Genomic DNA, 26455 nt, shown 5'->3' with positions numbered 1-26455 from the left:
GTATCTCTGCTTCTGTGTCGGCCTCGCCTGGTCCTGCGGCTGTGTTGCCACCGCCCGAGCCGCGTTTTGCCTCTTGGTATCGCCGGCCGCTTTCCGGGCCGTTAGCTGGACATCGTTGCCATCGGGGTCGGCCGCCTGAGCTGTTGAACTGTGACCTGTGGTGCTCTCGACCTCCGGGTCGGCCCCCTGAACCTTTGACCTCTGACTTGCTGTGCTCTCGACCTCCGGGTCGGCCCCCTGAGCTCATGGATTTTGGGCTGCTGGACCGTTGGCCTCCTGGTCGGCCTCCCGAACTTTTGGACTTTTGTTTTGCTGTCGACCCCCGGAATGTCCTCCTGAAGCTGGGTCTCGGACTCTTGTGCCCTTGTTGTTTTTGGCCTGTATGCTTCTGGTGCTTTGTTTTTGGTTTTGTTTCTGGCCCTCCGTCCTGGACCCCCGCCGCCCGCCCTTGGTGGGTTGTTTTTGGTTTTTGTTTTTTCGTGGTTTAGGGCGTCTGGGATCCGCCCTTGAAGGGGGGGCTCTGTCACGGTCCTGGGTCTTATGACCCAGTGTTTTGAGTTTGAGTTCATTTTGATGTTTATAGTTTATGTTAAGCCCTTCAGGTTTTCTAGTTCATTTGTTACCATGTCTAGGTGATTTTAGTTCTTATTTCATGTTTCCAACCCATGTTAAGTCTCCCCTGCTCTTCATGTGTTTCATGTCTGTGTCTTACGTTGTCAAGTTCTGGTTGTCATGTCTGCGTTTCATTATGCTTCCTGTTTTATTTTGGCAGGAGTCGTGTGTTCTTGGTTCTTTGTATTTTAGCTTCACTGCTCCTGTCATTAGGTTCATGTTAGTCAGCTGTTTCCTCATGTGTCTCCACTTCCCCTGATCACCTCATGTGTGTATTTAAGCCCTTTGTTTTCTGCATGCCATTGTCGGGTCGTCTGTTCTTACCTCACCTCAGTCATAGGTCTAGTTTTCGTCTGTTATTTCCACCTCAGTCATAGTTATAGTTTTTGGTCTCAGTACCGTTTAGTATTTTGTTTCTTAGTGTCTTGTCAGTTTACTTTGGTTTCCTGGTTTACCTCTGCCGTCATCTAATAAAGGATCACTTTTTCTGTTCAAACCTCAACTCCTCGTCCTCATCTACTTTTGGGTCCTGTTTCCATTACACACCGGCGCACCCCGCCGTGACAGAGCCAGTATAAAGAGAAGTATTAATTATTTCCAGAATACAGGGGCCAATAGAATCAAACACACTAATGAAAAATGATGGAGGAAGTACATCAAGGTGGCTTGAAGTCAGTTTCATTCGACCAAGCAGAGCACTGATGTCCTGTAAGGTAACAGGAGTAAAAGAGGACCAGGTATCAGAGGTAAGCAACGTGTCAGTGTGATACTGAGAGGATGATGGAGAAATATTAGACCTGACAGCAGCGACCTTATTAACAAAATAGTTTAAAAAGTCATTACAATCAGATTTAGTATAGACTGGTACATGAGGAATATCAGGAGAGACAATGTTTTTAATTGTATCAAACAATACTCTGGGATTTTTCTTTTTTGAAGCTATTAGATGCTCTTAAAGCTGGGAGTAATCTGGGTCCTAAACTCCGTATTCTTCAGGTCAAAGTCAAACGACACTGCAGCATCACTGAGAGTTAAAAACTGTCTAAATTCTTTCATCTTTAATAAAACGATCAGCATTGCTGCTTTACCAGGTGTAACTATGAAGTTTAACTTCCAGGCATCCATGAAAACAGAATTTATTACATTTAACGGAGTTAGAAGTTAGCAGGAAGCTAGCGGAAGTTAGCTCGCTAGTTTCGCTAGTTACCTAAGCATGATATAGCATGTTCTGACTGAGAGATTTCTGAAAAAAATCAAATGTACAGCTCTGCTATCACTTCCAACATAAATGAAGACAGGAAACTAAACAGCAGTGACGTTTGTAGGGTTACTGAAGTTGGGCTAGCTGGTATATAATGATGTGCTACGTGATCGCTAGCGACACAGCTATGTTAGCATAACATAAACAGTGAAGCTGGAGGACGAACGCTAACACTTTTCCACTTATAAAAGTTAACGTGAAGGTTCCTGATGGTTAGAGACAAATGCAATCGCATGGCAGGATGCTGTAAACGGACCAAACTTCAGTCAGGAGAACAACTGAGATAATCCATCCACAATACAAGGTTAGTCATTCATATACTGCAACAACACAGGAATAGAGCAACTTTGATAGAATACAGCATTAATGAATGAATGGTACAGAAGTGGAAGAAGCAAGAAGAATGAGTTGAATAAGGTTTGATAAGGTTATCTGACTACTTTGTTTCGCTTAATGTTTCTTATAATCCCGTGCACCGAAAAATACGTATTTGACTTTTTTGGCCAGAGGGGCCGATGGCGCAATATGGCAGCTTTACGCTGTCTAGACTCTACTGACTCCTTTAAAAAGCAGCTGAAGACATTTTTATACAAACGGGCTTTTAATTAATTTTAACTTGTATGTCTGATCTTATTGTAAAGCACTTTGTGATTTTTATCTGTGAAATGTGCTATATAAATAAATTTTACTTACTTACTTACTTACTTACTTTAGGACCCAGATTACTCCCAGATTCACGAGCACCTTAGTCCGACAAATATGGCAATACGACGGCCCACTTGCATGTTCTACAAAAAAAATTGTGCTTTGGTGGGTATCTGACAGACAAACACCAAACCAGTTCCACATCACTGAAGTTGCAGCATTTTTACAAACCAATTCTGGTTCATCCGTTTCACTCAATGATCCGCTTTCTCCCTTCTCATTCTCCATTGCCGCCATGCTTTTTCGGCCATGTGCGTATGAAAACAAAGGCACTGCGCATGCGCGTTTTACCCATATTCTATCGCGATATTTCATTTTCTTATCATGGCCTAACATTGTACAGATATTACCGTGAACAGTATAATATGGCCCAGCCCTACCAGGCTTTCTCACTTCAAAGCCCAATTGCAGCAAACCACCTATTTGTTCCTTCAATGACAGATAACGCTTTTCACATCTGGCACAGAAAGGGTCTAAAATCTTTTGCTGACTTGGATTTAGAAGGACAATTTGCAAGTTTTTCTCAAATATCCCCTAAATTTGCCATTGCTACATCTCAGTTTTTTTCATTTTTTACATGTCAGACACTACATGCAGACTATGACAGCACAATTCCCCTAAAAACCTCCAGACAATCCGGTAGATTATGTTGTAATGGTCAGTCCAACCTCCAATATCAGCCTCGTACAATCTAATCTCCCACTTACAATGTTCTTCAGTAGCTGCCATCAAATGTAAATGGGAACAAGACCTTAACTTTCATATCACAGATGAACTGTGGGACTCTGTCCTCGGCCAAGTTCACAATACATCGATGTGTGCTCAACACACTCTCATTCAATTTAAGATAGTTCATCGGGGGCACTGATCCAGCGCTAAGATGGTGTGTATATACCCAGAGGTGGATCCAATCAGTAGAAGGTGTGGGGGTGGTACATTACTTCATATGTACTGGTCCTGTCCTTTGTTGACCAACCTTTGTTGACCAACCTTTGGACCTCTGTTTTCCAAACAATGTCTGAAGTCCTCAAATTAAACCAGAGCCACTCTGTGCTATGTTTGGTGCAGACCTGAAGCTGCCCAACTCTAGTCTCAGAGCACTAAACCTTTCATTACTGCTGGTCAGACAGCTACTTCACTAAAGTGGAAAGACTCTTTTCCCCCCTCGCATGTGCAATCTGTAAAAGATATAATGTCCATTGTTTCTGAGTAACCCACGGATTCTCCCTCTTCCCCGTTTTTTTTCTTGTTCCTGTCTATTTGTTTGGTTATTTGGTTTTAGTGTAGTTGTTGTTTTAAACTTGAGTATGAACTTATACAAAATGCAGCAAGATATTTAAAAAACAGTTTTGTTGATTAAAAAACACTATATCGGATTCATATCGGTATCGGCAGATATCCAAATTTATGATATCGGTATCGGTATCGGACATAAAAAAGTGGTATCGTGCCATCTCTACTTTATATTACACGTTGCTCTGAAACCTTTGTGTAATAAAATGACTTTTGAAAGAAAAGACAACTACTTCACTGAGAACGACCTGGACTGGCAGGACAGTGTTGGGGTATGCAGTGATGGTGCAGCTTCAATGACTTGCAGGCATCACAACATCATGTTCTTGATCGTGCACCAGCAGCTAAATGGACCCAGTTCCTTTGTAGAATTAGAGGGCCCAGGAGACGACGATGGACGTGTTTCCACTTTTGTCTCACATCTCGGAAAACTCCCCTCAGGTGAAGGTCCGTGACTCTGTCTGTCAGCACGTTTCACAACTCACACAGACATTTGATGATCCCTTTGGATCCCAGAGAAGGACACGTGTGGATTTTGGACCCATTTCCTGTGGATCCCGCTGTAAATGTTGCTTTGCCCTCACATGTGGACTCACAGCTTCTGGAAGTTTCCACCAACAGCACTTTAAAGTTGCAGTGGAGCAAACTTGATGTGGGCTCCTTCTGGAGTGCTGTCTCAAAGGAGGACCCATGTCTGGCACTAAGAGCTGTGAAACTCCATCTCCCATTCACAACTACATATCTGTGTGAATCAGGATTTTCCATTGTGGTCACAACCAAGACCAAAGCCCGAAACAGACTCAGAGAGTGATCCTTTCCCCAACCCTACCCAGACCGGATTTGATCGTGTCTCAGAGGCAGGCTCAGGTGTCTCAGGTAAAGGAGAGTTACCTGTTGTGACTGTTTGCATATTTGTCTTAAATATAAAGAGTAACTTCTGGTTCTGCCAATGAAAAACGGCTTACTGCTGAAACTTTCAGATTCACTCACAGATTATATGTCACGGCTGGGGCAACAGTCATGTGGTGTTACGAGAGAAGGACCCAAAATGCAGGTACTGGCTGGGGTGCGAGTGAGTGTTTATTTACAGTGACAGGAAACAGGAAATAAGGAACAGGGAGCTACTAAAACCTAGACTGGGCAAAACTAATAAACAAACCTGAAAACATAAGGACACGGGATGATACACGGAGATGACATGGAGAAAGCAGGGGAGACACGGAGAAAGACTGAATAACACAGATGAACTGATAGTGAGCACAGGTAGATACACACTATCAATGCACACAGAAGGGAATAAGGAATGGCCCGAACAGGATGGAGACACAGCTGTTCCTAACTGACATCACCAGACACTGACTTACAAAGTAAAACCGGAAACTCACAAGCTGTTCTAGAACACTAACTTAGGGACACGAACAGAGCGCAGAAGGGAGAACACTAAAACACTAAACACAAGGACCAACTCCTAAGAACTAATACAAAATAAGAATTCACACCAAATCAGAAGAAACTAAAAAGTAATAACAATAAACTCAAAACGCTGGGTCACCGACCCGGGACCATGACTTTATAGGGCTATATTTTCATTTGCGCTTTGTTTACATTCTATAACAGTTTATTTATTTAGTTATTCATTTAGTCAGAAAATTATTTTGAATGTATTTATTTTATCATCACATTATTTATCCAGTTTTTTCTTCTCTTTTGCTGTAGTAAAATTGAATTGTGAATTATTTTTGTGTCAGTTTGATTCCCATGAAAGTTAACCTGTTTGGCATTTTGTTCTTTGTGCAGGTTCACATACACATAATAAATAAATGTCTTTGTGATTATTACATTGCATCATGTCTTCATCATGTTTATTTGATAAGGTTTTAGTCGTTAAAATGAAGTAGATTGGATGTAGTTATTAAGTATAAATCAAACCAAAAGCAACGCCAATTTATTCAGTGTCAGTAATAGCCCTAACCTCGGGCCACTGTGTAGTGGAAAGGTTGGGCCCCGAGGTACAAAAAAAAAAAGGGTAAGAACTATTAAATTCCTCTGCACTATACTTCCTGTTTTCTGCACAGGACGTGCAGTCTATTCTGTGACTTTTGGCCTACATTCTAACTCACAAGGGCGTTTTCCTACGCTGGGCTCTATAAAACAATATAAACAGAAAATAAGCATTAAGAATATATATTTATTTCATAACAGAACCCCTGGAGGACTAAAAATCTACACAAACATATGTGCACTGAGGTGATGTCTCTTTGAGTTTACTGACGATCACTGATCTGTATCTGCAGAACCAAAGTCTGCGGGTAAGCTCGGCCGCTCAGCTTCAACTTCAGGAGTTCCTTCACCAGGTGGCATGCCACATCGTCACCTGCATGAGCCGCATCACCTTGCCCTAAGCCAGGTACAGCATGTGTAAAGCACCTGTTTACCTGTTTATTGTCTGTGTTACATGTTGAGATGATAATGACCTGAAATATTTTTACACAGGTTTTAACTGAACAAGAGAAAATAAAACAACTTGAGAGTAAAAGAAGCTTTGGTCCATCAGCTGAAGTCTGACAAGATGTGCGCACGTTTTTACTAATTTGGACTTTTGTATCATTCATGTCAAATATTTCAATCTTTAGGATTTATCTTTCATTTTGAAACTAACAGCATGCGGTTAAATGCTCCAGTACTTATACTGTAGTTTCTATAGTGATACAAAGTTAAATGCTAATACTAACATTATATTAACATTACACTAAACTAACAACAACACTGTTCAAATTCACTCTGAAATTAAAACCTTTTAAATCATAAAAGATCGAATTAAAAGTGTCAGTAAACTTTTTACCTGAACATGTGGATGCAACCACACCTACTTCCACCAATAATAACTCCACCCACTAATATCTATCCCACTTCTTTAACATGTAAGCAAAACTTAAATTCAATCATTTATTAACAATGATTATGTTGTACAATATGGTTGTTTCTATAATTATAATCTTATTATATTTGTTTATAATATAATCAAAATGTATGGATGTCAAAGTGATCCTCGTACACGAAAGCTGCTGTGATCATTTCACACGTACACACAACCGTGAGCTAAAGTCATCTAATTAAAAACATGTTATTGTCTTCTCTGTCTGTCTTTCTGTGTGTGTGTGTGTGTGTGTGTGTGTGTGTGTGTGTCCGTCCATTCGCTTATCTAACTCAAAAAAGACAATAAAAGAAAAAAAAGACAATAAAGCTTAAAGTATTAACTGTAACTATTAATATTGACACAAAGACAGATTCATCAGGATGCAACATCACAGAGTAACAGCCAATCACATGCCAGACTGATAATGCCTACTGTTGCTAAATGAATCAATACACAACAAGAAACTCAGATTTCATATGCTCATGAATAAAAAGGGGGACAAAAACAACACCAAGAGGCACAAAACACAATAAAGACTAAAAATAAAACCAAAAATAGCACCAATAGATGAAAAAAACGAGACAAAAAAAAAAACAACAACGCAAAAACACCACAAAACTCTGCAAAGAGGCATCTTGACAAATGCTCAATCATTCAGGTAAGGAAATCCCAGAGAGTTGATTCTGTTCATCTGGACATAGTGCACTCTGTGGGAGTGGGACAACACTGTCATGGTCCTGGGTCAGTGACCCAATATTTTGTAGCTTTTTCATTTGTGTTTCTTTTTTTTTATAATTCAAGTATTTATTAGATTTTGCATTTTATAACAGCAAATACAGAGATGCAACAACGAAAGCAAGAAGCAAACAAACAAAAACAAACAAACAAAATAAAACACAACGAAACAAAACAAAACAAGTGAGGTTTTAACATATGTTGTATTAAGCTCAAATGTCCAAGTCAGGTAGACATGTAGGTGCAAAAATTGTCCCACTGTTCCAGCGCAGCTTCCGTCACATGGTGTATTTTTCCCAGCATCTTTTCCCAGCATCCTGTGTGACCCTTCCTCTGTGTCATCTGTGGATTTAGGTTTAGGTTCCCCTTTGTTTCTGAGCATTCCATTCTCCGCTCCTGCTGTATCCTGCTCACTTATAAATAAAAGCTCACTCATCCCATCAAAGTCAGCGCCTGTGTTTGAGTCCTTACCTCACCTCCACACGTCTGCCGTCGCAGCTGTGACAAATATGCTCAATACGCTATGTCCAGATAAACAGAAACAACTGTTTGGTACTACAAAGAGACCAAAAAACCCACAAAGACTCAAAATTACAACAAAAATAACACAAAGAGGAATGGGACGAAAAGGGACCCAAAAAATCCCCAAAAAACAGCAACAGGAGACCACAAACCAAAACAAAACAACATAAAATATGATTGCTGTTTAATTTATATATATATCACAACAGTAGTCATGTCAAGGCGGTTTTTATTGTAATCTAATGATACAGAAAAAGCCGCGACCCGCTATGAGCAAGAACTCGCCGACAGTGGGAAGGAAAAACTCTATTTTAGGAGAGAGAAATCTCTGGCAGGATCAGGCTCAGGCTCAGGCAGTTATCTGCCATAACCGCTGGGAATGAGGGCAGAATGACAGCCATAGATTCATCACTGTCATGGGTAGGGACGGGTACCCATGATGGCACCGGTTCTGACATAAACGGTAGTAACCAGACCGAAAAGCAGTGCACATTTCGGTGCTTTATTTCGGTGCTTTTTTTTCCTGAGATGTCACACACTTTGGATTCCAGCCAATCATTTTACGTTTCCGAGGATAGTAGGCGGGGCCAGGTACGTACGTTCTTTTAGAGCAGAGCTACAGATTAAAAATGCCCAAGGCGAAGCGGTCAAAAGTCTGGCTGTACTTCACAGCAAAAGATGCAAACTCAGCAGCAACAAGTGCTTTAAGCTGATACTGTGATACTGTCAAAGGAGGTAACACCTCGAATCTGATGAAACACCTGGCGACGCATAGCGTTTTTTAAAGCCGAGAAATGCGCCGTATTTGATAGCTTGCTGCGAGACCTCACACCGAGCACATCTACTGCGGGTGTGGTGCCTGTTATCAGACCCGGAGTTAGCAACATCCCCCAAGAACACGAAGAGGAGAGTCCTGGCCCCTAGCCCTGCCAGTGTAGCAGAAATGATGAGGATGATGATGCAGCAGCAGCCGTTCTTCTCTGCGTGAGTAGCTTCATGTTGTTCGTGTGTAATTTACGTTGAGTAGGCTAACCACGTTATTACATTAATGCATGTAAGGTGAACTAGCAAACACCGTCATAGCTACATGCGGCTGTCTTCTTGTTTGATGGCAGATACTCCCTTCACCCTGGCCAAAAAGGCTAAAATGACCAAAGAAAAAGTGGAAAACAGTTAAACATGAGAGGTTTTTGGACAAAGTTTGTGTTTTTTCCATTGTTTAAGCACTGCTTCCAGCCAAGAGTGATACCATATATGCCCCATAGCTGCAGAAAAGGCTAACATTGTTATCTTTTTACAAAAAACAGTTAAACATGAGAGGTTTTTGGACAAAGTTTGTGTTTTTTCCATTGTTTAAGCACTGCTTCCAGCCAAGAGTGATACCATATATGCCCCATAGCTGCAGAAAAGGCTAACATTGTTATCTTTTTACAAAAAACAGCTGAACATGAGAGGTTTTTGGACAAAGTTTGTGTTTTTTTCCATTGTTTAAGCACTGCTTCCAGCCAAGAGTGATACCATATATGCCCCATAGCTGCAGAAAAGGCTAACATTGTTATCTTTTTACAAAAAAACAGCAGTTGAACATGAGAGGTTTTTGGACAAAGTGTGTGTTCTCCATTCTTTAAGCACCGGCACCGTTTCAAAAGTACCAGTTTGGTACTGGTATTGGATAAAACCTATACGATACCCATCCCTAGTCATGGTCCTGGGTCTGTGGAGCCAGCATTTATGTGTCTTTTGTGTAGTACTGTGAGGTAAGGATTGTGTTCCCATCTTTGGTTGTTGTGATCCCTCTGTTTACACTTGCTGTCATGACTCTTCTGTTCCCTGTTTAGTTGTTCTCCACAGTTACTGTGTCAGGCTGAGGCTCTGTCTGTGTGTTTCCTGTCTTATTTTGATAGTCCCTTGTCCTGTGTGCATTGTGTTCAGTATTAGGTCCAGCGTGCTTCTACCTGTAGCCTATCCTCTCATCATCCTGTATGTGGATTCAGGTCCTCTGTCTTCCTTTGCTTGTTGTCATGTCATCCCATGTTAGCTGAGTGTTATCTCCTCTTGGTTTGTTTGTAATTTCATGTTCAGTATTGACTCCCTTTGTCAAGTCAAAGTCATCTTTATTGTCGAAACCACATATACAGATCATATATACATACATCATATACAGGGGCAGGGATAGCTCAGTAGGTAGAGTGGTGGCCCCATGATCGGAAGGTCGGGGGTCCAAATCCACTGAACGGCTATCCTGAGGTACCCCTGAGCAAGGTACCGTCCCTACACACTGCTCCCTGGGCGCCCAATGGCTGCCCACTGCTTCACAGAGTGAATGTGTCATGGTCCTGAGTCTGTGTCTGTCTATGGTGTCACTGTGTCTGTTCGTGAGTCTGTCTGTTAAGGTCAGTGTCTTGTCTGGTCCTCTGTGTCTATGAGTTTCCTGTTTTATTCTGAAGGTCTCTGTCTTATGTGAGTGTGTTCAGTTTACGTTTCCCCTGTCCCGTCAGCTGTGACTTCTCCCAGGTGTGTTCCTCTCCTGTCTCCCATCCCTTGATTACTGCTGTGTGTATTTAAGCCCTGCGTGTTCTCCTGCCTGTTGCCGGTTCGTCTGCGTTAATCTCCTCCGTCATCCTGAGTGGTTTCCCTGCGTCTCTCTGTCCTTCACCCCATTTGGTTATCATTTCAGGTTTGCTCTTTAGTCTTCCCAGTTTAGGGTTCCTCAGTTGCTTCTCATACGCCCGCTGCCTGTTGGTGTCATTTTGCCACTTTGAAAATAAACACTCACTCATATCATCCATCCTTTGCCTGCGTTTTGGGTCCTTTAATAATTCCACACGGCTCATCCTACGAGCCGTGACAGAATGGGTTAAATGCCAAGAGGGATTTCCCCACGGGGATCAATAAAGTACAGATTACACAGGAATTTGATGATGCAGTGCTGACACGGCCCTCGGTCTGACACGAAAGATACAAATGTTGTTTCTGTGTTTGTGTCCATCATCTGCCACAGTCAGACATGACAATAACTCATCATTAAATGCAGAGGTGCATAAACACACAGTGAGTGAAGAAGAAACACCCAGGCATCATGGGAATCCCCCCGCATTAAAAGAGAAGTGCATTTCATTAATGCCAAAAAGGGAAACACACCATTTTGATAATGAAATAAGGCACAACTGGAACATATAATGAAATATAAAACAGTGAACAGGCCTGTAGGGATCAGTCCATGTAGGTTCTCAGTTATCCAGTAGGAAATTAAGACACTTATATCCAAATTTCCTAATCCTTCAGAGGCACTTAGTGTGTCTCAGAAGGATAACAGAAAACCAGACTGGGCTCAGTTAAATCACAATTTACACCAGTAATGAGGGAAACAGATACAGCCATGAAAAAAATTACTAAAATCAGGGCTTAAAGGGGCTGCTTAGGCTAACGCCATGTTTTCAGATCACCTCAGATTGCCCAGAACTCTCGCTGAGTAGGTGCTAAAAAAGTACCTGTACGTAATGGGACATAAGGTGTACGTAAGGTACTAGTACATAATGGAAAACCCTGAAAACTGAGTCAATCTGCGCCGAGCTGACCCAAGTAGGCACTAATCAGAAAAGTGCTTTTAGATTCTATTCTTACATTTAAAAACCATATGAAATACTACAGAGCTCATTGTAAACACATTAGGAAACTGATGAAGCATCTAACCCTTTGTTCAAAGCAATGTCAATTCACGACGGTCACAGGCAAACAAGACTCATCAGGTCACTCCACAAACAGGCTGGACAGAAAATCATATCATTATTGTTCACAACATGATAAGTTATGTTTTGGTAATAGAGTTATGTATTAAGAGATACAGTTTGCATACAAGCTTATACATAATACTGAGTGTGTGTGTGTGTGTGTGTGTGTGTGTGTGTGTGTGTGTGTGTGTGTGTGTGTTTTGCTGACTCATTTTAAATGTATCTTACTGTTTTTTACAAAAAAAAGTACTACACTTTTACAAAGTATAAAATTTTAAATAAATAATAGACCTGGTCCAGCCCTAACACAAGGAAAGTTTGAAGCCTAATCTTGAAAGTAGAGATAGTGTCTGTCTCCTGAATCCAAACTGGAAGCTGGTTCCACAGAAGAGGGGCCTGAAAACTGAAGGCTCTGCCTCCCATTCTACTTTTAAATACTCTAGGAAGAACAAGTAGGCCTGCAGAGCGAGAGCGAAGTGCTCTAATAGGGTGATATGGTACTACAAGGTCATTAAGATAAGATGGGGCCTGATTATTTAAGACTTTAAAACTGACCAGCACATTTATAACATCAAAAGACGGCCTTGTGCTGCTACAGACATTAGTAAATCTAACCCTGGATGTTATATTATATTTCACAGAAAAGTCAGTGAAATATAAGGTTGAAATTAAACCTTATATTTCACTGACTTTTCTGGTATAAATTACCTCCAGAAAACAATGTTGTAGGGAAGTTAGACGGAGGTTTTGTAGTCCATCTTCTGCAAACTGTAGTGTGAGCACTTCAAACATCCAATGTCACATCATGAAGGAAAAACAAACATGAGGTCATTCCTGTCCTCAGCATCATCTCTTTTCCTTGACCTCAGTGACATTTTTATCTAGGTCAAAGAAAGCAGGTTAGGAATAGGAATGTGACGGTGAACCTGCAGGGCGTCCACAGCCAGCAGTTGTGTGAAACATCACAGTAACGTTGTGTGTCTCAGTGTAGTTTGCAGTGAGAAGGGAGGTATGGGTCTGTTGATGTCGAGCTGTTCTTTGTGTCCAGATGCCATGGCTATGTGGCGACGCCACCATGATGGAGATGATTGAGAAAAAGAGAGTTTTATGTCGAGAGATCAAAGCTCGTCAGCGGCCAGATAAGAATCTGTGCAAACAGGACAGTATGCCCATCTTGCCCAGCTGGAAGAGGAAGCAGCCACCGCCATACTCGGCCTCGCCCACTGCCGCTGGCCATGCTGCCACCGTGTTCTGGGACACCGCCATCTGAAAGACAAATACTCGCGCCATGAAACACCCAGAACAGTGTTGTGTAAAACGGAGAAACACAGCAATGATGATCATGATGAGGTTCCACCGTGCACTGAATGCTTGAATGTGATGAAAGATGCTTTTCCTTCCTTGTTTCACGAGAGCAAGAGCAGAGCCACTGCTGAAAGTCATCTGACTAAACTTCTTTCTTCCCTTCTGAGCATCTTACTTTTTTACATGAATTCAAGTTATACTGAATCTAATAGTCATGAAAGAGCAAACGTTCTTCAGTTACATACAAAAACTAACAGGTGGACCTGCTCCTCCATGTGGTATGTTTGTCATTTAAAGAAAGAACATACCACAGTAAAGCTGCAGATGTCCTGATGTGTGCAGGTCCGTTCACCATCAGAAGAATAATCAGAGAAATCGGTCAATCTGTGCAGAGGGCAGTAATGTTCACACAGAGCCCTCTAGGAAGGAAGTTTCACCTCCAGGAAAAGGCACTGTCCAAATCAGCGTCTTCACAGAGAAAAGGGGTGTGGTTTCCCAGTGATCTAGATATTGATTAGCCAATCTGTTTCCTTGCATGGGTTAAGCAGGAAGTTGCCCCTGAGGTTACCTGATAAGCAGCTCCCCCCCCCCACACACACACAAACTCTCACACACACACTCATGCGGGTGTTCTCCTGCCATCCAATCAGAGTCTAGAAGGGCGTGGTCATTCGGGTGTAGCAGAGCTTTCTGTCGTCTTTCTACTCGTTATTTTTCTATCTGTAAAAGACTGATGGTTTTTTTTAAGTCTGACAGTTGTGTAGCAGAAAAAAGTCATTTATAAAGTAACAAAAAGGCTGAAAATGTTGCTTAATCGTGTTTTTATATTTAAAAAATTAAAGGCTTGCTCATCTGTGTGTGAAAGAATGACGTGACCGTGTTTTATATGGAAAACACTTTTATTCAGATGAGAAAAGCTATTTTGAAAAGAGAATATTTTGACAGGTTGTTTGTTCGTCTGCTCTCATCAGCTGCCCCGACTGTCATCAACAACAGGGAGAGACAGCTTTGTCAGGGTCAAAGGTCACTCCTTTGGGGGCAGTAGATGATGATGACGGTCTGCAGAAAGCTTTCACTTGATGAATGCAGTTTATTGATCATTGGTGAATGAGCTGATTGATTATCATGATGTCAAATCAAAGCACTGAAGCAAAGCATTATGGGATATCAGATAAATGTAAATCAGCCTCAAGCCACGTGGCATCTGACTACAGACAAGATGGAGGACAGGAAATCATGTGACATCAGCAGCACCCGGCATTTGAAGTCACAGCAACCTCGCTCTTGTGTAACAGAGGAGCATCGCAGCCGGGGTTATAATCGAGTCATGTGACGTCTCCACCTCAGCTGATTCTACAAACATCAAAGTTTGACAGGAATTATGAGGCCCGTTCCTCCTCATCGTGCACACCCCGCCTACTCGGCCACGTGTAAACGACCGCACGTGTCTTCCAATTCTGAGGTCACGTGACTTCCTGTCTGCCACAGACGTTGACCATCTTGTCCACAGATGTTCTCGAAGCCATGGGGAGATTTCATATTTGGATATGCACACAAACTCTCACACTCGCTGTGATCAACACAGAGTGTGATCATGTCATCTATAGCGTCCTTGTTAACGATTTGATGCTTTTTGTTCCTGTAATCAACCAAGTGCACTTCAGTTTGTAAAAGTCGATATTAAAATAAAACTTTATTAACTTGTCCTGAGAAATATTAAGATTAATCAATGAACAGGATCAGTGTCTGTGAAACATAAGACTGATCGTTCCCTCAGACTGTCAGAGAAATGTTTAAATCATTGTTCCCACCGCGCTCGGTGTCACTGAACGTTACACAGCTGAACCACAGCAGAGTGCAGGACAGATTCTACTGCGATCCCATGATGCTGAACGCAGCTGTGCAGCCAGGTAACAACGTGATGATGATGATGATGATGTCCATTCCCACAAAGACTTCCTGAGCTTGCTCAGTTTGTCTTCCTCCTTTCCTCTGTGCCAGAGCGTGAGCAGCCGTAGCACAGGCCGGTCAGAGAGAGGGACCAACATGTAATCAGTACATCATTACTGTATCACTGAAAGATGACGGTACTGTATGTAAGGTAATTACATACATGTAATGTCATGTTGACCACTGCACTGAGGGAACAGTCACATGACCTGAGAGTGTCACATGACTCCTCCATGCAACACGAAAAAATAAAATATTTTATTCTTCAAATGACACCTGGCTTAAGGCTCGGGATGATGATGTAAAGGTCAGTCACATAAAAATCAGGTCATTTTGTCCACATGATGGCGCTGTTTCACTCTCATTCGTGTACTTCACCTGTGGGCAGGTGTCTCTGTGACTGAGCGGAGTGCTGGCACTGAATCAGGGTCCTGCTCCAGAAAGCAGCTTCAGTTAAACTCTGAGTTCGTTACTGTGGCAACAGACTCTGTGAACTTCACCTTTTCACTGGCAGGTGTTCTCTCTGACTCCGCCCTGAGTCCTGCAGCCCAACCATTTAACTGACCTTCCATTTCGTAGAATAGCTGTCAGAGATCAGAGTGAAGTTCGTACAAACACTTATTTTTCACTGTAACCTCTGACCTTAACACATTCTCAGTGGGTATGCCAGACAGCAGGGAGTCCACAGCACTCACTCTGCAGGATGGATCCAAATTGGATCAGGAGCACAGATTCAGAGCGGATCAGACCGAGGTTCGGCTCTGTTTTGGAACTGTGTTCCCGATTTAAATGTCTCCTCCTGAAATGTTTGAACCGTGTCTGAGCGGCATGCAGACAGCTCTATAACAGATGCTGTGGGCAAACTTGCTCCGATTGTTGGATTTAAGATCAAAGGTCACATCAGGATTCAGCTGATCTAAATCAAACTTTATTTAGTCTGTGACGATGACAGAGTGCTCTTTGTTGACTCTTTGCCCTGGTCTGTCAGGCTGAACATACTCAGAGCTGATTGGACCAGCTCGAATCTTCTGGAACAGGAAGTTCAGGGTTTGCTGAAGCCGCTTCCTGGATCAGGGTCCAGGTGAACGAGTTCAGAGTCTGTGTTTATTTTTATTGACTGTTGTGACACTGTGATGAAAATAAATCAGATTTTTAATGAACACACTTTTGCCATTTTTATCATTAAACTGGAGTCAAATAGTTTAGCACTGTGGATTCAGATTCATGGTTTTACTGGGTCAAAGCAAAGAATGCTGAGTAAAACGTTAGTGACTGTCTGTTTTCAGACATAAGTTTTCACTTAAACTGTGATTCTGATTTTAAATAAACTTAGCAAGAATACGTCCAGCGTGTTACAGACAGAAATATATCTCCCTCTGGAATCCAGCAGAATTTTATTACTCTGTTGGGGAGGTCGCCTGGTTCCAGCACCACAACACCAGCTCACCTTAAATGCAAATAAGGTGAGCTGCTCCCTTTACAGGTCGCCACAATGGATCATCCTCATCTTTCTCACCAACCCTCTGCATGTTCTCTTTCACTACATCCATGAACCCTCTCTGAGGTCTTCTTCCTCCCTTCTGCCTGAACTCATCCATTCTCCACATCCTGTCAGCTCTGTCTCTGCCAATCGATACAAGTTCTCATCTCGTTGGTGTCCAGCCTCACATACAGCTCACTTTAAGCCTTTTAGTTCTCCTTTGAAATCTCTCTTATCTGCACACCTAGCCTCTTAGTACTCCTGCCTACTTTCTTAATCTCCCTTTCTCATTTTTCATTTGATAACCTCTTCCTTTGAATACTTTCCAAAATCGCACCTGATATGGGGGCAAAGATGGAGGAAGCTATGGATGTGTTGCACAGAAACATATCATTATTCTGGAGACATGTGAAAGAAGAGATTTAGTGTCGACTCAGCTGTCGGTAAGAGCGGCAGGTTCCACTTTGCAGACATGCTGCTGTGGGAGGACTGGGAGGAGGCTGTGGCCTCACACTGAACAAGCGAGGCGAGCTGGGAAACGGTTGGAGACGATCTGAGGTGATGACAGATGAACCATTTTGTTTAAAAAAATTATTACTGGGCCAATAGAGCTCTATTAAACGTCACCTGTCACTGAGCTAGTCCTAGGTTTTTCGGTACTTAACTCCTATGTTAAACTTAAAAATGTTGTTCGGCTCATTAAACATTCAGGGTTGAGCGACACATCAGGATGTCACATTTTGGACTGACCAATGGGGAGACAGGTTTTGTTTTTCAGCATTTGCCACATTCACTCATTTCGCTTCACTGTGATTTAGACTGCAGCTCATTACCAGTTAAACTCTCAGATTTCCATAAGCAGGTGCCTCTTTAATGGAAATGAATATACAAACATAACTTTACTCCTCACAGTACAACAACAGGTACATCGACTGGGTAAAAAGTCTGTGGATGAATGGAGATCCATTTTACAGATGAGGAGGATGTGACTTGTTACCTGTAAGAAGTTCAACATCAGATACGCTGACGGAACTATAAAAGTGTCCCTTTGAGATCAAAGATAAAGAAGATATTGTGCTCTCTAAGGTCTCCTCTGGACTGACACAGCTCCGCAGAGCAGGAATTGACTTTTGTGACACAAACAAGGCGATCAGAGCTATTTTGTCCTAACCCTGTTATATTCTTAAAGAATTTAAGAACGAGAAGATTAGGGTTATACAAAGAAAATATATTTCTCTTCCCCTTTCACCTAAAGTAAAAAAAGTAAACATCAAAATAATAAATACGATTTTTATAAGATTGAAATTTAATCTGAATACATGTGTATTCTGTGAAAACAACACTGAAAGCCTGCATCACGTGTTTTTTCACTGTGAATGGGTTCAAGCTTTTTGGAACGGCACGTGGCGCTGCATGCAGTCCAGGGCGACTCAATCGTCGGGATAGTTATTGACAATAAAATCTGCATTCTGTTTCCAGGACAGTGCTGTTATGAGGGATATCTTTTTATCCATAAATGTAGATGCTGTGAAGCTTAACTGTGTATGAAAAGATGGCTGAATGAAAAACTCCCGACTGCTCTTTCTACTTTTCTTCTTTTGACATACAGTAAAGGACTTTTTCTCTTCGCACTTTGTGTTGACCTTTGTTACACTGTAACAGTTTTTTCTTTTTTATAATCTTTCAGGCTCAACCTTGTGGACATGTTTCTTTAATCATTGTTGGACTGATGTTCATAAATACATTCAGTATGATAACATCGTTTTTTGGATAAATTCCACCTGACGTTTTAAAATGTACGTCTTTTATGTCAGGATGAATTGGAAATGATTTTTTTTTTCATTTTCTCATTTTTCTGGTGACGTCTCCGCAGACGCTCTGGGTGCGCACGCTCAGTTAATTTGTTGAGCGCTTCACCTTTCCTCCAGCAGGTGGCGGTCCTACCACGAAGGAGAAGAAGACAGATTCGCCTTCTGACCCGGAAGTAACCATCGCGTCAGACCGCCATGTTGGTAGCAAAGAGAGCGGGGAATCATCCCGCGGAGAGCGTATTCGTCTGACCTCTGACCCGGGCCGGCTGACCCGAACCCTCCTCGGTCGGTTCGTCCTCCGAAAACGTGTGCGCGCGGACCGGCACGGGACAAAGACAACATGGCAGCCCTGAGCACGTTCTCTTCGCAGGTGGAGCTGATCATGGAGGTAGCCGTGGGGAGCGCTGTGCACGAGTTGGGGAGGGAGGGCGCGCGAGCGGAGCACGGCCAGGTGAGGAGCTCAGGTGAAGATTATGTGAGAGCAAAATCCGCCGTCACTTCCGGTTTCGCGTTAAAAACATGCTACAGAAGGGATGAAAGGTAAAAAAAAAACTAAAAAAAAACGTTTTGGCCCCGCCCACTGACACGCAGGAGACGCCTGGAGGCAGGTGTTTGATCTTTGACCCAGGTATATGCAGCTCTGAAGTGCGCATGCCTTCAGGTTTGTCCAGAAGTGTGGTGCGCGCGCATGGTTTAGCTGTAACTGCTCACATGACCAAAGTTTACGTAAACAGATCTGTTCGCAGCCTCATCTTCACCTGCCGCAGGTGGTATGACGTCATCATCCTCTACTTAACCTAAACAGAAGCTTAAGGTTAACCAGCATCAACAGAGGAGAAAACAGCAGCACCTAAACCTTAAAGGTGCAGCCTCGCTAACCACCCTCATTAGAAATGAGGCCAAGCATCACGGTGCCATCTGTAAACAGCTGGGGCTGCAGTCACTGGGCTCAGCGCACAGCTTTGGGGGGAACCTGTGTTTAGGAAGGCCTGGAAATGCCTTTTGTTGTCATTGTGCATGCACCAACTGTCCACGGAATAAAAAGATAAATAAAAGCAGAGAAAATCTGTGAATGACATCGTCACATGACTGAGCGTGCAGGTGATTGTGAAGAGCTGTGGAAACGGCGTCCTCGGTGAAGCGGTTCCAAGTCAGGCTGGATGGTTTCGGTGTTTGTCTCAGCACTGTCGGTGTTCGTGCCACAGGCCGACAGTCAGTCAGGCATTCGCACTGAAAACATGCTGCATGTCATGGAGAACACTCGCTGTGAGCATCAGTCAGTCTCCAAGAGAGTCAGCATGTTGTGACTTGAGGGTGAACTCCTCAGGCGGATGTGGGCGGGGCCTGTCTACAGGTTGTGTAATCAGAAATCAGTTACGCTCGGGTCCTCAGATCAGATGTTTTACCTGTTCCACCTGTGCATCTATCATGTCACCCATGCGTCTGTGCTGCAGGCTCACCTGTCCACCGTGCTGGGGGGCGTGGCCAGAGAGGCAGTCCGTAAAATCTGCAGAGTCTTCAGGGAGCTGTATGCAAGCGTAGAGGCGGAAAATGAAGCTCTCAGGGCAGAACTGAGTTGCCTCGAAAACACACCCGGCGCTTCGAGGATGGCCAAATCGGCGGTGAAGTTCAGCCCGGCAGGTGAGACCCAGGGTCAAAGGTCGAACAGTCATTCAGCTCAAAAGCCCGGGTTAAAGTCTCACAGGAAACTCATTTGGTTTCTCCTGCAGATGCACCCACCCTGTCTCTGGATGTCCAATCAGCTGCTGCCACTGCTGCTGTGGCTGTGGTCATCCTCAGCCCGCCGGTGCACGCACCAGTCACAGGCCAAAACAATCTGACCGCACTGCAGAATGGTGCTGTGAGTGTTTTGGACATGACGCACTTCTCTGCAGATCCTCAGGTGTCACGTGATATGATCCAGCCTGCAGATGTGACATCACTTCCTGACTGTGAGGATCAGCCGGCCGCTGAGCTTCCAGGTGATGAAACCCACGAAGAGCAGTGTGACGCTGTGAGTGATGACAGCTGCTTCAAACTGGTTGATTGACTGGTTGATGGTTCTGTATGTGGTGACCAATAATACCATTGCGTTTTCCAGGCAGCAGAGACGAAGTCTGAACCTGCAGAACAGAAACATGATGATCAGCAGGTGCCCGGGGGTCCGACAGGTGAGAGCTCTGCCTCCCATCTACTTTTAAATACTGTGCGAACCACAGCTGAGCCTGTGGTGTGAGAGCGATGTGCTCTAATGGCGTGATACGCTACATTAAGATGAGATGGGGCCTGATTATTCAAGACCTAGTACGTGAGGATCTTGATGAGGTCGTCCTTCAGAACAGCTGATGGTCCATTAATCAGTCGCTTCTGTTTGTCAAACCTGCAGCGTCTCTGACTTCCTGTCTGTCTTACTGTTCAGGTGTGAGCGAGGAGCAGCAGAAGGAGCAGGAGAGGAGGCGGAGGAGGGAGCTGTACAAGGAGAAGAGGTTTTTCTGCGAGCTGTGTGACAAAGGCTTCCATCAGAAGCACCAGCTGCTGAAGCACGCCGCGTGCCACCTGAAGCCGTTCCCCTGCAGCTCCTGCGACAAAGGTTTCTACAAAGCGCAGACGCTGCAGCGCCACCTGCTCGCCCACCGTCTCCGCGAGGCGCAGGAGAGCGACCCAGACAAGCTGTTGCGCTGTGACCAATGCGACAGGAAGTTCAGGCTGCCACGTCAGCTTCGAGCGCACCAGGCCTGTCACCGGCTTGAGAAAACACCACTCAAGTGCTACGCATGTGACCGCACCTTTACCTCCAGTGGGGCACTGCGATACCACGAGGTGTCGCACGCCAAAGTCAAGCCCTTCATGTGCGACGTCTGCGGAAAGAGCTTTACGCGCAAGAAGAGCCTGCGGGAGCACCAGACCGTGCACACCGGGGCACGGCCGTACTCCTGCCAGACCTGCGCCAAGAGCTTCTCCACCGCCAGCAACCTGCGCGTGCACAAAAGGTCGCACTCCGAGGAACGCCCGTACAAGTGCGACGAGTGTGACAAGGCATTCAAGTGCCGGATGGGGCTGCTGCAGCACCGTGTGGTCCACTCGGGAGAGAAACCCTTTACTTGTGCCACCTGTGGCCTGAGCTTCGGCCTCAAATACAACTTCCAGAGACACCTGAGGCTACACAGCGGGGAGAAGCCCTTCAGGTACGAGGCCCCGAACGATAACGTATATTTTCTGGGTCTCAGCGAGTCTGTTTCGGTATTTGACAGAAATCTCTGCTTTTTATTGACTCAACTCACAACATCTGACAAAAAAACACACCTGAACGATCCAGGGTCACATACACGCGCTGCTCCAGGGCGCACTCTGACCCTCGGGCGAAACGCTCGCCTGTGTCTCTTAACGCACCTGAGTGAGGTGTACAGGTGAACAGCATCAGCGCGGTCCTTAGCAGGAAGACTAGACTTATGCGACTGCAGGTGAACTGATTAACTAAGGTGATCGTGGATTTTATGAGTGCTTCAATGTAACGTCAAACATGAAGCAGAGGGGGGGTTGTTTGCTGACATCCACCAGTGAACCGCCAACAGAGCGCGGCACGGCGCTGCAGGCAGACACGAGAAATACCAGCGTCAGCTTTCCTGTTCATTCGGTTCAGTTCAGGTTTATTTATATGGGCCAACTTCGCAGTGATTAACACTGCACAGTAAAAGCCCTACAGCACTACAGACGGCCCTGAGCACTCGGTGAACACTGCTTTGTGTTGTGTGCTGATCACTCAAAACATCAAGATCGTGTTGATTTCTGTGAGTTGCGTCTTCTTTAACCTCTGACCCTTCCTCACCTGTCCTTCCTTCCTCAGGTGTGATCAGTGTGGCGAAGGCTTCACAGGGACCTGGGCTCTGAAGACTCACATGCTTGTTCACGGCGTGGCAAAGCCGTTCATGTGCGACCTGTGCGGAAAGACGTTCTTCTACAACTGCCAGCTGCAGAAGCACCAGCAGCTGGTTCACGGCAGCGGTGGCGATCGGGGAAAGTCCGGCGGGGAGGCGGGCAGGCGGCGGTCCACCGGAGTCAAACCGTTCAGCTGTAAAGTCTGTCCAAAGAGCTTCAGCAGCAGCAGCTCGCTGCGCACGCACGAGAAGAGCCACGCCCAAAACAAAGAGTTCACCTGCGACACATGTGGGAAAGCCTTCCACCTGCGTCACCTGTACCTGTACCACCTGAGGCAGCACAGCGGCGACCGGCCACACGTCTGCGCTGTCTGTCACAAAGGCTTCCTGCTGGTATCGCAGCTGAAGCAGCACGAGCTTCTGCACACAGGTGTCAAACCTCACCGCTGCGAGCACTGCGGCAAAGAGTTCAGGACGCCTCAGAACTACCACCGCCACCTGCTGGTGCACACCGGCGAGAAGCCGTACGAGTGCGCTGTGTGTGGCCGGAAGTTCCGCCAGTCCAACCAGCTGAAGTCTCACATGCAGATCCACACCGGTGTCAAGCTGTACTCGTGCGAACGCTGTGGGCGGGGCTTCTCCGACTCACGCCAGCTCAAGAAACACCGCTGTGGAGACAGCGAGCACGACTCGCGCGATTCTGCCAGCAAGCACAGGAAGCAGACGGACGCGTTCCCATGGACGCACGAATTCACGGCACAGTGACACAGAAACAGGCCAGCGGGAAAACCCAGACAATTCCCGCTGAGTCCACCCCCCGCGACTGTGTCCGGCACATCAACATCAAATTGTGTTTAGGGAGTGTGTCCATCCACCTCTTGAAGCCGGCATTGATTGGCTGGTTTGTTCCTTTGGCGTTTCTGTTTTTTTTTATCCCCTGTTAAAGTCAGCGACACAGAAAATGTTTGATCTCTGCTGCAAAACCACCTCGCACACTCCCCTGATGCCCCCGCATGTCTCGGGTTGAAATCTAAAACAAAGGTAAAGAGTAGCTGGGCCCTGACAGCATCTCCAGCCTTAGGAGGTAAAATGACAACTCTTCTAAATGGACTTTGACTCTCACCTGGCATCTCACCTGGTCGTGGTGATTTAAGTTCAGCTGACAAAATCAAACAGACCTTGACCTCAGTCAGTGACAGAAGAGGAATCAGATGAAAGCAGCTCTAATAAACATTTAGTTTCTGTTTCATCTGTGAAAAAATGACTTTGCTGTGTTTCAGTGTGTAGAATAAAACTCCTCCTCCTTTGACTGACGAGCTTTTATTGGATGTGCTGCTCCAGCTTCAAAATGATTTTTCTGCCCTCGATGAACGTGAAGTAATAATTCAGATTAAAATGCAGCTGCAATGTGTCAAAGGTAATGTCTACCAATCAAATACATTTTGTCCATTAAATTCAATGTGCAGACTTATGTAGCTAAAGCTAAAAATTACATGTGATTAGTTGAAGTCACATTGAGTGTACGAGCAGAGTCTTCATCCAGGAAGTAGGTTCAAATCAGACAGCTGCACTGATATTAAGCACATACGTGATTAATATCAGTGCAGCTCTTATGCAACGATTCTCTATAGCAACAGGTAAGTAAAGAGCGGAACTCCCATTTAAATCCATGAACGTGATGTTGATCTACAAACATCAGAAGAGAGACCAGCTTTAATCAGACATTTATCTAGCTTTCATTTTCAGATGAAGCTCAGTAGTGCGAGACAAATGATGAAGCTCAGATTTGACCTTTTGATTTAATGTTTATAGGTAATGATCAGCTGACAGGATGCAGACGCTAAAAATAAATAAAGGGGAGACAGTGTGGACATGTCTGCAGCAGTTAGTACCTACATTTCAACATATCTGAAGATGAAATAGAAGAACGTGCTATGGAGACTGCATTTAGAACCTGTTAGAGTGCTGAACAATCACAGGACTGTGGCTGTGGAGGCTGAGTGCACTGACCTCACTGTCATATTCAAAAAAACAGTTTGAGATGAGCTGTGTGATCGTGCTGAAAGCAGCATCAGGAAATGATATACTGTGGTCATAAACCCACAGACGTGGTCAGCAATAACACTCAGGTAGGCTGTGGAGTTCAATGATGTTCAGCTGGTACTGGAAATCTGCCCTATACCATCACATCAGCAGCAGTCTGAGCACTGGCGCAGGCAGGGTGGATCCATGCTTTCATCTTTACACCAAACATTTAAATTTTGCTGCAGAAATCATGATCAGATCGGAAAACATTTTTTCATTTTGTGGTCCAATTTTGGTGAGTCTGGGAACTGTAGCCTCAGTTTCCTGTTCAGGTGTTGTAGGGATTGCAGCCAATCGTCTTCTCGGAGGAGCGGCTTCACTCTGCTTTGGTCCTTGGCAGAGACAGCAGCTTACCAGGTGGTAGTGATGGCCAAATGAAGCTTTCTGAAGCTTGTATTGAAAAACGGTTCATTACTCGAAGCTTTTCAACACAGTCCTCTCTGGTGACATCTGGTGGCCAAAAATATGAAGAGCAGCTTGAATCCACAAAATAAAACCAACTGCTTCATTATGATTGCTCACTCGACAGAGTGGAGTTCTGCCTGATATTGGGCCGCCGCTGTGTTGCTTTGAACGTCTATTTTGGGGGGTTAAAAAAATGTGATTTATTTGTTTAATAAATAGTTTTGACCAGTAAACTCTCCTTGTTTAAACATGCACCATGGTGTGGTCTTTCTTTGCTTGTGATGTCTTGATGTTGGTAAATACAATAATTGAAAAATACCACGTTACATATAATATACATATTATAATGCTGTGAGGTCCTGCCTCCATGCACTTATGAAATTAATCGCAAGATGGGTGTATTTATCAGTAATATTATATTAGGGAAATTTTCCTATACATATTTCTGACCTGGGGGTAGAACTGATTGTGAAATGGAAAATGCTTATGAACTTGCGAATTAAAAACATGATGCATTTAAGGTAGCCCTTTTTCATTTTTATTTAAGAAGAAAATTAGTTCCACTGTGCGATGGCCGATCTCCTTTTCGTGGAGATAATTTCTTCTGCATTAAGGAAAATCCCTTCACATGGCACAGAGGAGGCTGGAGTGCAGAGAAACTGGTAGAGATGCAGTTATACAGTCTACCCCACAAACTATCAGCTAAAGAGAATAAATAAATTAAATTGCTGCACATTTTGCAGACTAACATTTTAAGATTAATTAAACAATAAAAAATATATATTTTTTAATATTAAATGTAACGAGTCAAATTGAAGTTTTTCTAAAGTTATTTGATGATATTTATATTATGAAAAACGGATTTTTGACATTTTAAGTTTTTCCCGTTGTCAGATAAAATAAACACGCACAAAACAAAAGCAAACAGCCAGAACACAAAGCTGGAAAACCCACCTGATCGACCAAAATCAACTCAAAATACTCCCACACAACAGAACCTCCTCTATTCCTCGCTGGCTCCAAATCTCTCAGTAGAAATATCAGTGGTTCGCTATCTGTCACCATCAAACACTCCACAAATCCCGCGAATGATTCGCTTCCTTATGAACCATTGAATCAGACACCGAAGCAGTCACGCTCTAAATGAAGCTTCGGACGTCACCGATCACGTGACTCTGGGCAAACGAATCAAGCTTCGACACAGTGACACACGCACCGGAGCGTCAGCTTCAAGCGAGCCATCACTACCAGGTGGTAACAGAGAAAGTAAGGACAGATTCAATGATGATGGAGTAAAAAGGTGTTGGCCAGAGGGGCCGATGGCGCGATATGGCAGCCTCGCTTCTGTCAGTCTGCCCCAGGGCAGCTGTGGCTACAACTGTAGCTGCCTCCACCAGTGTATGAATGTGAGAGTGAATGAATAGTGGTATTGTAAAGCGCTTTGGGTGCCTTGAAAAGCGCTATATAAATCCAATCCATCATTATTATTATTATTATTAAAGAATATTCTACCTTACAGAGGGCAGGATGGTCATGTTTGTGTCATTTAATCAACACCACTGAGTCATTCTAACTGTCAGAATCCTCGAAACACAGGCTGAGGAGGAGCGGCAGCAATCTTCCACTCCGAGCTCATTAACCAGCCATAGACCCAGACAGAAAGCCTGACTGGCTCCTGCATTTCAGCAACTCGTCTTTACAGCAGTGGTGGGAGTAGATTTACTACTTAACATCTTAAGTATCATACATTAACTGCAATACTTGTGTG

At 44.1% G+C, this 26455-nt stretch overlaps 2 protein-coding genes and 1 long non-coding RNA gene across 7 annotated transcripts in view; 2 read left to right on the top strand and 1 right to left on the bottom strand.

The window, feature by feature from the left end:
- The window catches only part of LOC102303742 (neuronal tyrosine-phosphorylated phosphoinositide-3-kinase adapter 2), a gene marked incomplete at its 5' end in the record, with an annotated part of 31722 nt that extends 17837 nt beyond the window's left edge, over positions 1–13885 (top strand). Inside the window, 2 exon segments of one of the 2 annotated variants that reach the window (XM_005949045.3) lie at positions 6166–6278; positions 12825–13885. In XM_005949045.3, the coding sequence (XP_005949107.2) occupies positions 6166–6278; positions 12825–13046 (335 nt within the window). 2 annotated transcript variants of the gene reach the window in all.
- A 2405-nt stretch (positions 13886–16290) lies between these two features.
- LOC102304365 (gastrula zinc finger protein XlCGF26.1) lies at positions 16291–23506 on the top strand. 4 transcript variants are annotated; one of them, XM_014329844.2, is made up of 6 exons: positions 16291–18710; positions 19777–19963; positions 20053–20336; positions 20424–20493; positions 20742–21507; positions 22167–23506. In XM_014329844.2, the coding sequence occupies exons 1-6, from the start codon at positions 18663–18665 to the stop codon at positions 22960–22962; spliced, it is 2151 nt and encodes a 716-aa protein (XP_014185330.1). In that variant the 5' UTR covers positions 16291–18662; the 3' UTR covers positions 22963–23506. The 4 variants fall into 4 exon arrangements, with proteins under 4 accessions (XP_014185330.1, XP_014185329.1, XP_042070923.1 ...); XM_014329843.2 differs by having other exon boundaries at positions 16291–18773; XM_042214989.1 differs by having other exon boundaries at positions 18655–18862.
- On the bottom strand, positions 23076–26067 carry LOC121812521. The gene is made up of 2 exons (XR_006053116.1): positions 25642–26067; positions 23076–24732 (listed from the first exon to the last, which is right to left on the bottom strand). It is a non-coding gene; the product is annotated as an uncharacterized LOC121812521 (long non-coding RNA).
- Between the last annotated feature and the right edge of the window lie 388 nt (positions 26068–26455).

The sequence above is a fragment of the Haplochromis burtoni genome, unplaced genomic scaffold (assembly GCF_018398535.1).
Source record: "Haplochromis burtoni strain Fernald_Lab_line unplaced genomic scaffold, NCSU_Asbu1 Contig_636, whole genome shotgun sequence".
In the NCBI taxonomy this organism is placed as follows: domain Eukaryota; kingdom Metazoa; phylum Chordata; class Actinopteri; order Cichliformes; family Cichlidae; genus Haplochromis; species Haplochromis burtoni.
This window is presented reverse-complemented; position numbering and strand designations above follow the sequence as displayed.